The sequence below is a fragment of the Perkinsus marinus genome (assembly GCF_000006405.1).
Source record: "Perkinsus marinus ATCC 50983 genomic scaffold scf_1104296958712, whole genome shotgun sequence".
Classification (NCBI taxonomy): Eukaryota; Perkinsozoa; order Perkinsida; family Perkinsidae; genus Perkinsus; species Perkinsus marinus.
The window spans coordinates 1,068,544-1,082,983 of record NW_003206658.1 but is presented as its reverse complement, the minus strand read 5'-3'; the positions used below and the strand labels follow the sequence as shown (position 1 = coordinate 1,082,983).

Sequence of the window (14,440 nt, the reverse complement as noted above, 5' to 3'; positions counted from 1 at the left end):
CCCGCCAGGCCGCCAACTCTATCAAAACCCCGAATTTTCGATGCATCCGACTTTTGCTTTTCCTTCACCAAATTGACCTTCACGACAGTACGAGGCGTTACGAGTCCCCATCCCCCCTCATGGCTGGTGGTGAATCGAGTAACTCTACCATTAATGACAACCGCGACATCATCCTCCTTATCCAATACATACCCCGTGATAGACCGCGCCAGATAATTCACCATCTGCTTGGGAAGCTCTTCCCCGCATATCTCGCTTAGATGAGCATCCTCCGAAGTGAGCTCAACTTCACAGAGATCCTCAAAATCTTGCCTAAATTTCTTCACTTCAACCTCCTCGAACCCCATCCATGCCGGACAGTACACCTTTGCCCCCTTCACTTTACCAACTATACTACACACCACTACCCTCTTCCGTTCAGGGTGGCCTTTCTCCATGACAAGGACCAAGGATCCATTCGAGACACCGGCATTTTTCCCCACGACTTGTGAGATTCGTACCCGTCTCGCCACTGCGTTATCATCAGGAACGACCAACACGTAATTCCTTTCGTCCTCCTCATCCACCAACGCCGCTGCTGCTGCCTCTGAAAGACGATCTCCTGAACTCGTCGACACTCGGGGCATTTAAAACGAAAATACCACCTTCCCTAGGAATAACCTCACTGAATTCAACAGGCCATCCATGAACTCCTCATTCACTCACCAATCCTTATCGAGTTGAATACCACACCTTCCCCAAATTCCTGATGAAAGCCATATAGTCCTTCCGAAGACTGCGTGTTGTATAATCAGAGACCCGATAGCAAGTCCGCCGAAGACGAATCACGTGTACTCACAAGCCTGTGAATCACCTATCTTCCACCTCCGGCCCTCGCGTCCTCTCTACAAGACATCATGAAGATGTTTAGACCTAGGCAACCGTACTTTAAGAGATGACCCTTCCGAGTTGGATGTTGAGCATAGAAGGTTGCAGAATACAAGGAAATTCAAAAATACACCGGAAAATCGGAGGAAAGGTCCACATATAAGCAAACATTACCCAACTCATCCGCCAGTTCCATGTCATCGTTGTTCGTAGTGAAACTCTGGGCCAACCTCTTTTTCATGCAAAGGAGTTGTTGGGCATTGTGTCTTTTCATCTTCTATTTAGACACAAATGACATTCACTAGCCCTATGCTATGAATCCTAGCGCTAGGGCCTTTATATATTCATTTATTATGTTAAATAAGCTTCCACAAAGTCTTGTACTTTGCGTTAATCCCTAATCATTTAAACTTTTGGGACAAACTCCTGCCTCGGCCTCCTGACTTCTTCAACGGGCCAGAACAAGGCTTTCACTCAGAGTCCTAAGACGCGTACAATTCACTTATTCTCGACACAACGAGAGCGGATGGCATTTAATGGACTTATTCGAGAATCTCCCAGGATTTGGAAGACTACACTGTGGGTCGAATGATCAAGCCTAGATCCAGCTGATAGTGTACTATGTGTACACACAACAGCTATGGTCAGGGTCAGCCCGATGGACAACTTTAGGCAAATCCTTACTACGTGGTCGGAGGTTAATAGAAGAGAGAGAATAGAGTTCCTTTAGTAATGCTCAGGCTGCCTGAGGGTTTGCCTGAGTCAGGCATACCCTAACCAACGATAGTTGAGTATTAGTCAGTAAAAAGTAACGCATTTTTCCATATGCGTACCAAGCCAGGTATCCGTATTAGGCACAAACATGCCCTCTACCTATCCTCATCCACTCAAGCATAGTAACGTAGCAATAACAGCCTACGACTATGCCGTAGGTAATCCCATGAGAGATGTATACCTTATTACGATGAGCTCGACCAGAGGACATGGAAAGTGAAGATATACTGACGACGGAATTGGCAGCCACACGAGTCGGGCCATCAGCTCTTGGTGCGACAGCAACAGAAACAGGCCGATAGGCAATTGAAATATCGTCAGTTGGAGGGGTCGCAGGTTCGATCCCGGCACTTGCGTTTTTCGTGTTTTTGGTATTTCACTGTTCAGCGGTGAAGAGCAGTAAAATCCTCATGAAGATTGCAAATGCCTGTGAACGATGAAAAAAGAGTTCTAAAAGCGTTATTGTTATGCGAGTGTTATATGCACCCGGTCAGCACTACACTAAAAGCCTTATTTTAACTGACGATTGTCCAAACTTTGTTTGGCTAAGGGCAGTTCGCTATGTAGACACTCTCCACGATCTTGACCACACTTTCTCTCTCTGAAACAAAACTGTTAAAACCAAAGCGAGTGCTCGACTCGAACCTAGAGCCTCACGAATGCGAGCTTTGTACCTTATCGTTTAGACAATCTCAACTTATTGTTTCTCCCTTTGTCGTTCGTGTCGAAACTTTCGCTATTATTCCCTCCAGTGCGCCGTTTTCAACTCGCTTACATAGTTCTTTCTGGTCCACTATCTTGGGGATGACCTTTCCTACCATGCTGATTGTGTTCCTCACAATGTGAGCTTTGTTTGATGGTCCATTGTTTCATATTAGTCTCGATCCCAACTGGTACTTGGCAAACTTGTCATCCCAAACGACCTCAGGTGTTATATTGTCACCTTCTTCGAAAATGATGTCCTCTATGAGTCCCTACGATCGCCCTACTGTCGAGGAGTCCCCCAAGGCCTGGTCGTCATCCCCCACAAACAGCTCCTATTCTACTGTCTGTTCTACTCCTACTAGTATTAGTTCAGGAGACTATTACTACTATGATGACAGGCAGTGTATGGTCATTCTAGATTGGGATGACACCATTATGCCTACTGGGGTCCTCACGGATCATGGAGGAAAGGTAGTAGGGAAAGGACATGTTCGATGGATATAACACCTTCCTCACTCGTGGTTGAGTGAATGGATACCACCGTGTTGTTGACGTTGCGATAAAAGTATTCAACTAGCGAATACGTCACTCGGATGAGCGATATGCTCTCAACAGGGAGTTTAATTTCGCGGATGGGAGAAGATATTTCGACGCAAAATACTGGGGTCAACCTCTCCTCGTCATTTTTGGAGGAGCCTGTCAATCTAATAGACTCTGGTTATGTATCTCCTCTGTTTCAGTTAACCATCTCGAGTGTATACACGTCAGTGGTTGAGGGGTTCCTCACCCTCCTACTCCGTCTTACTCGAGGTAACGTCTGCGTGCTAAGCTCTAGTACAGAGGGTTGGGTACGGGAGAGCTGTTCCCTCTACCTTCCTCGGCTACTCCCCCTATTGGATCGCATCAATGTGGTACATGTACCCAAAAACCACTTGACGAGAGGGATCAAGTAGGCTGTTGGCACCGAGCTGATGCCAAGGAAAGGAGGAGTATTTCTCAGGCAAAAGGAGGCGTCAGCTGTTAAAGTGGTCAGCCAGTGGTACTCACAAATACCTAGAGGGAGCGGAGCATCGCAGGTAGGTTATAATGCCCCTACTCAGATTCGAACCGGGGACCTTCAGGTGCTATTCATTGGCAACCAACCAGGTGATGTAAGTCCAAGTGCTATGATCCGTACTCTCCTTCCCAACACTTCTGTCAAGACGTGTATGCTCAAGGCTTCTCCAACCATCCAGGATATCCAACGTCAAATGGTAATATATCAATTTGCGCAGTCGGAAGATTTTCGTACCGCCGTATCTCTCCAGACGTATTTATATTATTCATTGAGAAGTATCTTGGTTGGTGAAGCTGAAGCCTACTCTGTGGTTGATGCCTGCTCAGAAGATGTTTTAGACTTCTATGCTGCCGATATTGATCGCAGGTTATGCAGTACTTCCGAGTAAGTGGGAGGCGAGCCATTGTTAATATGCATGGGTGATTTGACAATGGTGTGGTATTAGTAACGCTGGAATTATTTTTACAGTTTTTCTAACAGTAGTAGCATATGCAGAAAGCATTGTCACTTCTATTGCTTCAGCGCGTGGGCATTGATCGAACCACTGCCTAACATTCATGTTTTCAGGCAACAGAAACAGCAGCCCAATGATGATGGAGTATCTCATTGAGTTGAAGACAGAAGGTGAGTTGGGCTTGGATACGATGACTTAGTGATGATGATCATTCTTACAGGTGCTCAGCGACGTCTTGGTATTCGTATGATACCATAATTCATTCAACTTCTCTTTCATTTGAGAAGTATCTGTAGTAGTGATGTAAAGTAGTTGTAGAAGATGATAATATCAAGACTGCTGAGAAGAGTGTATAACAATCATACCACTCCTTTCGTAACATATGATGATAACTTCAATTTCATATATTCTCAGTAGTTGATTTTCTACTATCCAAACCCTATTATCACACCAATGTTGTGTTTGATAGTAACAAAGGCACATCTTCAACAACAGCGACTGTGTTCCACGACACAGAAGTGTGTATGTGGTTTTCTCCCTGATTTCCTTAGCTGTAAAAACTATTACTCAACACAACAATAGTAACGATATTTGTAGCGTTGACGCTCTAAGCCTTAATCATCAACCTAAGTGCCCTTGAGTTATGATATTTTAGGCCTCGACAGGCTTCTGCTGCTGACCCCACTTGTTGCCACCCCAGTCGCGACGGGGCTTACGCTCCTCATCGTCACCACCAATGGCGCGGGTAGGGCGCTGCTTGGTCATGGTGTCGGGGAAAGCGGTGGCCTGATCGATGAATCAATTACTGATCACTAGAGTCCCCCATAGTAGTACAGGAAGGTGGAGGTATTGACGAAGATACTCGATGCCATCATCATTGAGGGTATAGTAGTGCCACTGCCAGTTGAACTTCTCATCGACGAGATCTCTGAAAAATGATAAGGTAGGGAGATGGTGGACGATGTGAGGGGGTATTACCTGGAAGAGAGGGACTTCATGATCATCATGACATGAAGGTTGGCAACCTCCATCTGACGATGATGCTTCAAAGTGGGCTTCTTCTCAACAACGATGACGCCCTCCTTGAAGAGATGCTCATAGACAGTACGACGATCCTCCTTTCTGATTAGCACCATGATTATAAGGGCAATGCTTAGGTGGTGGTAGCGGCCTTTGGAAAGGGTAGACGGAAAAAGCAAGAGCGCGCCCGCAGCGTGATCGATAATTATTTGGCGGAAAAGTGTCCCCTGTGGGGTTCGAACCTGCGACCTCATTCCATGTCGGGAAATTGAAGTGCACTGGCGTCTTATGGTTGAACCGCAGACGCTGAGGTTATTATCGGCGCTATTATCAGCGCGAGAGCTTACTCGCGATTGAAGATTCAATGCAAATATCGTAATGTTATCGCCCAAAGTAATTCGTTGAAGTGTGATAGCAGTTTTTGTCGAACACTAAGGATTTCCACCAGCGGCGCACTAGATAGTGAAGAATCATCGCGCGGTTTTCGAAACTCCATCCGCTCCGATCTATTTGTTCTTTATCGATCTTTGTAGTCAACAATAGTAACTCTCCAACAACCGTGTCTCCCCAATGTGCATAAAAGTTTACCTAATATCAAGTTTGCGGAATGATGGGTTCCTTGAGCCTACAGGCTGTAGGTCGTCATCACAGCCTTGCGGTTGAATGGATTTTCACTATATAGTCACGGGTGAGGTGAAAGCGACTCTTCAATTCGCAGTGGTATCTTCGGTTGTTTCACGCACCTTCATACTCGCCCTTGTCTTTGCGTACGGAGAAGTTACTCGTAGTTTCTCTTAGTAACTGACCAGTTCTGCCCGCTCACTGGCCTATGGCCTTCTCTAATGGTGAAAAATTACATGTTTCATTTCTTTGTTGATGCAGACTAAGCGTACCGACGACCATGATGGTGGACGAGGTGTGCATGCGTGCAGGATATTTGATCGATTGGCCTAATCAGTTAGGTTCATCACTGAGCCCATGCGTCCAATCATCGGAACATGGAAACCTGTTGGAGTTGATGATGCCTGCATAACGGAATAGCTGATGGTCACCTCCCTTCGGCGGGTTCCTCGTAGAATGATCACAATCTTCGACTCGAATAAAGTTAGACTGAGAAGAAATTGTTTGATTATGTGCATGATAATTTATTCTCTAGAGTATATCTTTATCCATTTTCCATGGATGAACAAACCCACTCCATGGCTTCCTCTCGGGGATGACCAGTGGCCTGTACTTATTGTATGTATATCAGTACGAATAGAATTATTACTATTGGACTTGAACCTATGGGAAATTCCGATAGGTTTGGCCAACAATGATCGTGGATAAGGTACTACTTACATTTCTCATTGTCATTACTGATAGGTGGATGTCAACTGTCGATGGACCTCGATCTGAGCTCAGCTTTGGTAAATTAAGGTTCATGGCCCCCTACAGTTCCCATCCCAGATGGACGTGCATGGCGGCCGTTATCGGACTCTCTCCGTCTCGCATGATTCGGCTATTGGTATCTTGTCAACATTATATGTTCATTTGAATGTTTAGTTTGTGAGGTCATACCAGGCGGAGTGGAGGGATTCATGATCCACCGTTTTTGTCAGTTGGATGAGTCTATCACTGTTGTCCCCAAGGGAGAGGCTGTGATTTACTCGTGGAGTGGTAAAGGGTTCTCTCTGTCGTCGATAAGATAGTACTACTTCGATATCTCGCTCCTTGGTGAACTCAGTCCAGGGTCTGTTCCTGATGGCCGATTCCCTCAGGAGTTCCGAGTCAGGGCCGGTGCTATCGTGAGGATTTTACGAGAATGGTTCCGTCACCCCACCGGCTGATGACATAGTGGGAATTGATGAGGTAAATATTCACAGTATCGGAATAATTAACGCACCTTGGGCAGTAACGTTGATGTAACACTTCGACGTGCGTCGGTGGAGCAGGCGGGGGCTGGGTGGAGGTCCTATTCGTTTGCTTGTTGAATAGTGATGATGAACACTACACCGTATTTGATTGACACATGCATGTTCTTTGTGATGTTTGTAGTAGAATGAGATGTCTCCGGTGAAGAGTAAGAGTATGACAGGAATCCGAATAGACTCCAATACTATTCGGGAAATACGGATGTACACGACCTCGTAAGGAACAGCCACGGTATGTATACGCGGGCTCGAATCCCACAGGTGTCGTTTTTCCACCTAAACCTCTTTTGTATGTGATCAAAGAGCTCTTCAGGAGTCTCTGTTGTTGCCTCGAGTATGTCCTCCTCCTCCTCCTCTTCGAAGGAAAACATGTCACCAACAGCCGTCAACGCTTTTACGATGATGATGAGCGGAGCGAAGCGATCGACAGCAATTTCGCCTGATAAAAGCAAAGTTGAGGAGCCAGTCGAGAAGAAGAGGAAAATTGAGAAAGTTGAAGAGAAAGAAGATGAAAAAGTGGATGACCAACAGACTGCTGTGGATCAAGTAAGTTTTCCCCCATTTTTTCGATAATTTAGAGTTTCTTTCAGCCCACAGTGGAGGACAAGATGAACTCGGATGAAGAAGAAGTGGATGACGATTATGAAGATGATGATGATGATATTCCGTAACGAGGATGTTCTCTCCGTGATTAACTTTCTTTGTCATTATTCCTCGGAAAATATCAGTAGTTGAATGTTTATCCATAGCTTGACTCTCTAGATCGAACCTTTTCCCTGAGGAAAATCGTTGTGGGGGAGAAATTTCTCATCCCTGGTCGTCTTCAGCACGATCCCTCTGGCAGAGGCTCTAAAGCAGCCTGGCAAGACTGATGCGGAAAAGCTGGCCCAAATCACTAAGGGCACTGGTAAGGTTCCTCTTGGGTTAACATGGTATGTTATGGCCACTACCAGGTCCTTCGTCCATTTGGAAGGTGTCAATTGCAGCTGGTAAGAACTGTTGAGGTGGTTTTCATTGGTAGAGTTAAAACGTTCTTATATTTTCTCACCTTGAAGCGTGGGAATACATCAAAATGATGAAGGTATATATATGCGCGTATATAGTATACCGCACAAATCATATGCGTATACGGGCGTGAATGTCCCCGTCCTGTCGAGGGGCGTTCGTAAGATGTGACGTGTTTTCCGTTTTTATCGGCCCTCTGGTATTAATTTTATGTGGTGATGCGGTTCAGATCGACTTGGGCAATAAACTGTTGTTGGAATAATAATTGCTGTTGTGAATTTCATGGCGATTCTTCGTAGAAAATTCTGATTGATTCATCATCATTTCAGGTAAGAGTCCTACGGCTATCAGTGACATTTCTTCTCCCGCCTTCGATCCTTCCAAATTCAGTCAAATCAAAGTGAGTCGCTGAGGACGCAGGTTCGATTCCCAGCGAGGGTATTTTTCTTTCAGCTTACCCCAGGCAAGAACCTTCCTTACTCATTACTGGCTTTGGCCCTACAGAAGATAGAGGACTTGAAGAACTCTGGACAAGGGTCCAAGAAGAAGGTTCTGGTGAGAACCGTCGCGCGCCACGAAATTAATCCATTTGCTGTGGAGGAAACCCTTGCCTTCGCCGGTACACAATGGGGCATCACAAACCCTTAACGGAATATTTCCCAATTCAAGCGTCGCTCCGCTTTTCGATCGAGAGAGAATTCTTTCGGAATTTTCAATAACTTTTCATCTACTGAAATCAGCTTGAAGTTTTGATATTCTTTAGCCCGATGGTTGTTTATGATCAGGTTATTCTTGCTAACCTATTCCGTATCATAATATACTACAACCCCTCAGAGCTCATCTACGCAGTATATCTACTTATCAATAAGCTCAGACCGGACTATGAGAATGTTGAAGTAATGGTCGTCACCAATCGTCGTCGTCGTCCTCCTAGTCGATTCGGCTTAGGTTGGTGTTGGTGATCATGTTATTCTGAAAGCGATGGCTCAAGTCTATGGTCGTTCTGAGAAGCATATCACGGCCGATATCAGCAACGGCAATGCCGCGGTGGGTATCTCTATGTATGACTCTTCTGAGTATCTATACACAACTGTCGAGTATCTTGATTTTGTCGCGCGCCATGAAATTCTGATTATTCAGGACCTCGGTGAGGCGGCACTGCTGTCTAGAGTGAATCAGCCCATGTTGTTCGCACCTCCTCCGTTGACACTGAGCAAGCTATATAAGGAGTTGCTGGTCATGAGCCAGGCCAGAGGAAAGGTATCTTTCGCCTACGCACGGCGAAGAATTTTTTCGTCTATCATTGTGAAGTGGTAGGACTCGCAGAGGCTGAGGAAGGATATAATAACGAAGTGTTTGGTGGCAGCGAAAGGGGAGGAGGCGAAGTATATTGTGCGGACCTTGCAGGTGGGTATCTTAGGTTCAAGTTGGTAAGATACGGAATAGGTCCTCAGGGTCGTCTTCGGGTGGGGATACTATCAGCAACAATCCTTCAAGCATTAGCATACTCTTTCGTTCTTACTGAGCCGGCCCAGGGGAATGCGGATAAGGAATGCGTCCCTGATATTCGCAAAGGTAAGTATCTTACGTCGCACGTTGAAGATTCTCATGCATGTTAGAAAAACCATCACCGACTTCGGAGAAGATAACACTGAAGATGATCGCGCTAGAGGCAGCCACTAAACAGGTGAATCGTCCCCTCCGTCACGCGCCACGAAATTATCAGTCGCAGCCTCTGTTTGATTGTTCCTGGCAGGCCTTCTGTGAAGTACCGAGTTATGATAAACTCGTGGAATGCCTTTTATCAGGGGCGAATCCAGAGGAGCTCTCCAAGGTGGGTATGATATGTTGGCAGACCTTTTTGTATTCTACCTACCATCTCGGAAGATACTCAATGATACGAAATTGGATCGTTAAGTCAACTTTGGATTGTATAATTGAAATCGAATAAGATGCATATTCCATACCATAATTTGAATAATTCTTCATCCCATGCCTAAGCTCGTGCGTGTCAAAAACGCTATAAAGGGAAGCTGCGCTCCTTGAAATCAGCGGTATGCTCACGTGATGAACTGTGATGTAGTTATATGCATTTTCCGATAGAATCTGTATTCTCTATTTTCCAATAAAGAAAGAGAAAAACTCTACAACGATCGTTGAGGTATTTCATAATCGATTATTATATACAGAGGATACTTCTCGCGCCCTACCCCAGTTCCTCAGGCCTGTACTGTCACTCCTGGGATACCAGTCAAGCCGATGCTCGCTAAACCCACAAAGTCGATAACGGAAGTAAAACCACACTGACGGCGATTGATTTGAATCACCCTAATTCACTCAGGTTCTTGACCGCTTCAAAGACATCAAGTTTACGGCGGAATATAAGTACGCAGAGGAACGGTTTGGAGAACTGAAATTGGAATCGTATAATTTGGTGACGGAATTTTCGCGTTCATTTTTGACCTAGATGGTCTTCTGTCTGCGGTGAAAGGACATTTTCATGAATTCTGGTTTCGAAAGTCGCTGACAATTGAATACGACGATGCGTGCAATTTATGGTATATTGAATTACAGAAATTCACACTTTCAGTGAAGGTGATGGTATTCTGGTCAGATACGATGGTGAAAGAGCCCAGGTGCATTTGTGGACGACAGAAAAGGGCAAGACAGAGATAAGAGTTTACAGTAGGAATAGTGAGGATCTCACTGAGAAGTAAGACGAGTCAATTGACGTCGCGATGGTGAATTGATTGGGCAGATATCCCGATGTCATTGATGCTATACAGGAGATGATGAATACGCTTGACAAGGTGAGCCTCCTTGGGGTCCATTGAAAATGAGACTTCCACGTTGGGTGGGTGCAGTTCGCCCATCTGCTGGGACGATCGAATCCTCGCATCAGAAGGTTGGTATACTTCATCCAGCTCGTCTGTGGAATTATTCGCTTTATGCTTCCTCGGAGGTTCGTGATAGACGTTAGTTCTTTCCATACGGGAGTATTGAATCTGCACAGTATCTCTGCTATCTCATAGTGTGTTCGATGGGAATTCTTATCCTATGATGTTACATAATTGTGGTATTAAGAAATTCGCTCGAGTCGTTCAAAAATTGCTTCGCTCCGCTGATATCATTCCTTTTTTAGCCCATGGAAAGTATGATCATCGATTGCGAGGCGGTGGCGTTCGACAGAGAAAAGCACAAAGTCCTTCCCTTCCAACTCCTGTCATCGAGACCGAGGAAGAACGTGGTGATGTCTGAAATTAAGGTGCGTTGAGGAATTCCAAGATTAGCAAGATTTGTTACTATCAGGTTCAAGTGTGTCTGTTCCCATTTGATTTGATTTACCTTGACGCCGAGTCGATGATAACTCAGAATCTCGACACGAGGCGGAAGGTGAGATTAGGAACGGAGGAAATCGTCGAGATATCATATGAAAAACCGTTTTAGCCGCAACGATATCGCATTTGTTGTCTTTGGAAATGATTATCGTAGTTTTTCATCTTGGGTGCTTCTCAATCGATCGTTTGGGAAGGGGTTAGATGTAGTATGCGAACGGTTGGACTGTCTGAGGCGTTGAAGTGAAACTCTCGAGTCTTTTCAAACCTCAATACGGTGGTCCCTATGGAGATATAAAGGGAAGTTGGTATTGCTTTTCACAGACCTTGAGAACTAGACTGAAGGAGATCCCCGATAGGATACACTTTGCCACGGCTCGCGATATGGACTCGGAGGAGGAAATACAAGCCTTCTTTACTGAGAGCGTTGATGCTTCTTGTGAAGGTGAAGGAGTGGCGGAGGTGCTTTGGTGTAGTTGACGGTGTAGGGTTGATGTTGAAGACGCTGGTCGAGAACGCAACCTACGAGCCGTCCAGAAGGTCCCTAAATTGGCTCAAGTTGAAGAAGGACTACCTCAGTGGTATGGCGGACTCCCTGGATCTTGTGCCTATTGGGGCATTCTATGGGAAGGGAAAGGTGAGGCCATTAGTGATCGAGTTTACTAGGGGTATATCGCAAGTCGATGCGAACTCAATGTCATCAGTCGTATGATAATTATATCCGATACTATAATTCTCGCGATTCATGAATACGTCTCAGCGCACGGGCGTGTACGGCACCTATCTTCTGGCCGTCTACGATGCCAATGATGGAGAGTATCAGAGTTGCTGCAAAGTGGCTACTGGGTTCACCGATGAATTTTTGGACAAACATTATGATTATCATAAGGACAACGTAATGAGGCAGTATAAGGTAGGATGAATTAAAGTGGTAGGTGATACCAAGAAGAAGAGCTGACTATGTTGTGAGTGAAAAGATGACGCCCGATATATGGCTCGACGGAACACAGGTAGCAACGACACTTGAGGGTAGGGCCAGTTACAACTCTGAACAGGTTTGGGAAATCCAATGTGCCGATTTGAGTATTAGCCCAGTCCACACAGGAGGTAAGGGGTTGTAGTCAGATTATAAGAGGAGATGTTTCAATCGGAACTTGCTTGAAGTGCACAGGGCTGCAATATACGTGTATATTCTGAATTGAAGAGGCTTGGGATGCAGCGGACCTAATTACAGCGTTTCTTCAAGAAACTCTCTTGTGCAGCCTCGAATCTGATAGACGGCGCGGGAGGGAAGGGTGTTGGTCTACGTTTCCCGAGGTTCATAAGGATAAGGGATGATAAGAATCCCGAAGATGCCACCACGAGTGAACAGGTAACGTCGTCTGCATATACTCCCATCCGTGATTTCTGTCTTGTTCTTCAGCTCCTCCAGATGTACGAGCAACAGTTTGGCAAAGGTGGTAGCGAATAAAAGTTAATTACATAACTGCATTTCCGTCATTTAGCTGGTGTTGAATTGTGGATATTAGCACGGAGGGTATATCGCGATTTGGTACCCAGGCATACAGTCTGTCATATAGACTGTCAAATACATAGTATGCCTCTCATCATGAGCGCGAAAGATGAGAGTCTCATCTTTCGCGCTTCACGATATGCCCGAGAAAATGACCCTGCCGGTTCCCAAAGTTCCAGGGCACGAGCATCCATAGAATCGGTAGCATGTAATCAGTGATGAACTACCAAGTGACGGTTGACAGGTGGCAGATGCTCTGGAATAACCTCATACGGGCATGTAAACACGCTGCTTATATCGCAGCGTGATAATCGCACCATGCATTTAGGTTTCAGCAATCGTCACGCTGCGGGTCCTCTTTGTGGGTTCATGTCACGTGTCGCGGTATCAGTTGGTGAACTCTAAGAACAACACAACAAAGGAACTCGAACTAGAGCAACCAATACTATGACCCTAGGACAGAGGAAAGAGGATGGCGAAGGGTTGATAAAATAGCAAGATTGTAGGCAAACTGGGGTCTGTTTCACAAGCCCTCATAAGGAACAAAAGTTGTAAGGTACCTTACGGTTTCATGGCAAGTCGCTTTCACATCCTTACGATTTGGGGGGGCTGGCGTAAGGTAAGGTGGCATGAGACTCTTCACCGTAAGGCTCCTTACCTTGCAAGGTGCAAGGAGGGCCTCCTCATGTAAGGCGATTTCATAGGAGACATTTTTGGCCACCTCCTTGCGATCCTTACGTAAGGTGCGGTAAGACTGCTCGGGGGGTACTTTACGCACCTTATCGCACCTTCCTTACCATTTTAGCGAGCTTCGCTCCGCTTATTCCCGACAGCCCGCGCGTCTCACCCGCGGATGATCTATCCTTTAACCATGCATCTTTACCACATATTCGACTTGGCGTTTCAGCGATTTACGGTCATGACCAATTGCCCTCAAGTTAGTTGATGGTAGAGTTTTCGCGTTTGTTCTATCCAATGGCAATATACATATTCTTAGCTTTATTGAAACACTGCGTGGCCTCAGAGGCGCATGAATGAGGCGACGCCTCTTTCATGCGCATCGGTGTTTGTTTAGGTGGTCCTCGTGCTCCTTATTGGGGTTCACGAGGTGCACCTTAAATTTAGGAGCATGAGGTGCAACTGTAGTGAAAACACCTAGCGTAAGGTGTAAGGCTCCTTGCTCCTTGCTCCTAAATCCAAGGTGCACCTTATGGAGCGTTTCTTGTGAAATAGGCCCCTGGACCCACAACACATGTGCCACTCTGACACTCGGAGCACGACTTGCCCGGATCACGGTGACTCACGTTCCCAGCACGTGAGGCCCTATGAGTAGAGTCTGTATCATGAGATGAGTCTGCGTAATCATTTCTCACACATACTTTTTTCTTTTCGGTTGGTTGGCAGAGCCAACCATTGGCTACTAACGGGGTGGTCGTTCTATCTTTCCTTCCGTTGCCATTTTCCGTGAAGGAAATAATGCCTATGTTTCCTTTGGGAAATGAGGAAGGTAGGAGCCAATCGAAGGAACAAAGGAACAGCAACGCTCTTTGGTGGAATAGAAAACTGTCACGTTTGAGGGGTGAGTGTACCCTGAAGCAAACTGAACTGAGGGGCTAGGATACGAGGGAGCTCAGGCAATGACAGTCTTGCCGGAGCCTCGTCTACAGTCTGCTTATCGCGATCATGCACTCATAGTTAGAGACGATACTCACGCCATGGAGGAAACAAAACGCCTGGATGATAGACGCGCTCTGAAGACCCTCCTAGAGGGTATTCCAGCCGACATAGAGTCTATGA

At 45.9% G+C, this 14,440-nt stretch overlaps 5 protein-coding genes across 5 annotated transcripts in view; 2 read left to right on the top strand and 3 right to left on the bottom strand.

Moving 5' to 3' along the window:
* Pmar_PMAR011792 (cell division cycle protein 48, putative) overlaps positions 1 to 626 on the bottom strand; it is a gene marked incomplete at its 5' end in the record, with an annotated part of 3,314 nt that extends 2,688 nt beyond the window's left edge. Inside the window, one exon of the mRNA XM_002773882.1 lies at positions 193 to 626. Within this exon, the coding sequence (XP_002773928.1) occupies positions 193 to 626 (434 nt within the window). The remainder of the gene's footprint in view (positions 1 to 192) is intronic.
* A 1,941-nt stretch (positions 627 to 2,567) lies between these two features.
* On the top strand, positions 2,568 to 4,274 carry Pmar_PMAR011791 (hypothetical protein). Its single transcript, XM_002773881.1, has 7 exons — positions 2,568 to 2,817; positions 3,087 to 3,295; positions 3,347 to 3,422; positions 3,468 to 3,599; positions 3,654 to 3,787; positions 3,971 to 4,027; positions 4,078 to 4,274. The coding sequence occupies exons 1-6, from the start codon at positions 2,596 to 2,598 to the stop codon at positions 4,011 to 4,013; spliced, it is 816 nt and encodes a 271-aa protein (XP_002773927.1). The 5' UTR covers positions 2,568 to 2,595; the 3' UTR covers positions 4,014 to 4,027; positions 4,078 to 4,274.
* A 169-nt stretch (positions 4,275 to 4,443) lies between these two features.
* On the bottom strand, positions 4,444 to 5,025 carry Pmar_PMAR011790 (ribosomal protein S10, putative). The gene is made up of 3 exons (XM_002773880.1): positions 4,836 to 5,025; positions 4,692 to 4,785; positions 4,444 to 4,643 (listed from the first exon to the last, which is right to left on the bottom strand). Exons 1-3 carry the CDS (start codon positions 4,991 to 4,993, stop codon positions 4,509 to 4,511), a joined length of 387 nt encoding a protein of 128 aa, XP_002773926.1. The 5' UTR covers positions 4,994 to 5,025; the 3' UTR covers positions 4,444 to 4,508.
* Positions 5,026 to 7,159: 2,134 nt separating this feature from the next.
* Pmar_PMAR011789 (dna ligase i, putative) lies at positions 7,160 to 12,619 on the top strand (the record flags this gene model as incomplete). The annotated part of the gene is made up of 25 exons (XM_002773879.1): positions 7,160 to 7,336; positions 7,381 to 7,457; positions 7,618 to 7,697; positions 8,125 to 8,195; positions 8,249 to 8,350; positions 8,581 to 8,691; positions 8,744 to 8,842; positions 8,936 to 9,055; positions 9,113 to 9,202; positions 9,250 to 9,370; positions 9,415 to 9,482; positions 9,552 to 9,629; positions 10,019 to 10,087; positions 10,137 to 10,180; positions 10,410 to 10,508; positions 10,554 to 10,605; positions 10,938 to 11,060; positions 11,105 to 11,188; positions 11,455 to 11,575; positions 11,619 to 11,767; positions 11,891 to 12,025; positions 12,066 to 12,140; positions 12,186 to 12,237; positions 12,393 to 12,502; positions 12,554 to 12,619. 25 exons carry the CDS (start codon positions 7,160 to 7,162, stop codon positions 12,599 to 12,601), a joined length of 2,355 nt encoding a protein of 784 aa, XP_002773925.1. The 3' UTR covers positions 12,602 to 12,619.
* A 365-nt stretch (positions 12,620 to 12,984) lies between these two features.
* Pmar_PMAR011788 (hypothetical protein) overlaps positions 12,985 to 14,440 on the bottom strand; it is a gene marked incomplete at both ends in the record, with an annotated part of 2,382 nt that continues 926 nt past the window's right edge. Inside the window, 3 exons of the mRNA XM_002773878.1 lie at positions 12,985 to 13,044; positions 13,302 to 13,421; positions 13,948 to 13,966. Of these exons, the coding sequence (XP_002773924.1) occupies positions 12,985 to 13,044; positions 13,302 to 13,421; positions 13,948 to 13,966 (199 nt within the window). The remainder of the gene's footprint in view (positions 13,045 to 13,301; positions 13,422 to 13,947; positions 13,967 to 14,440) is intronic.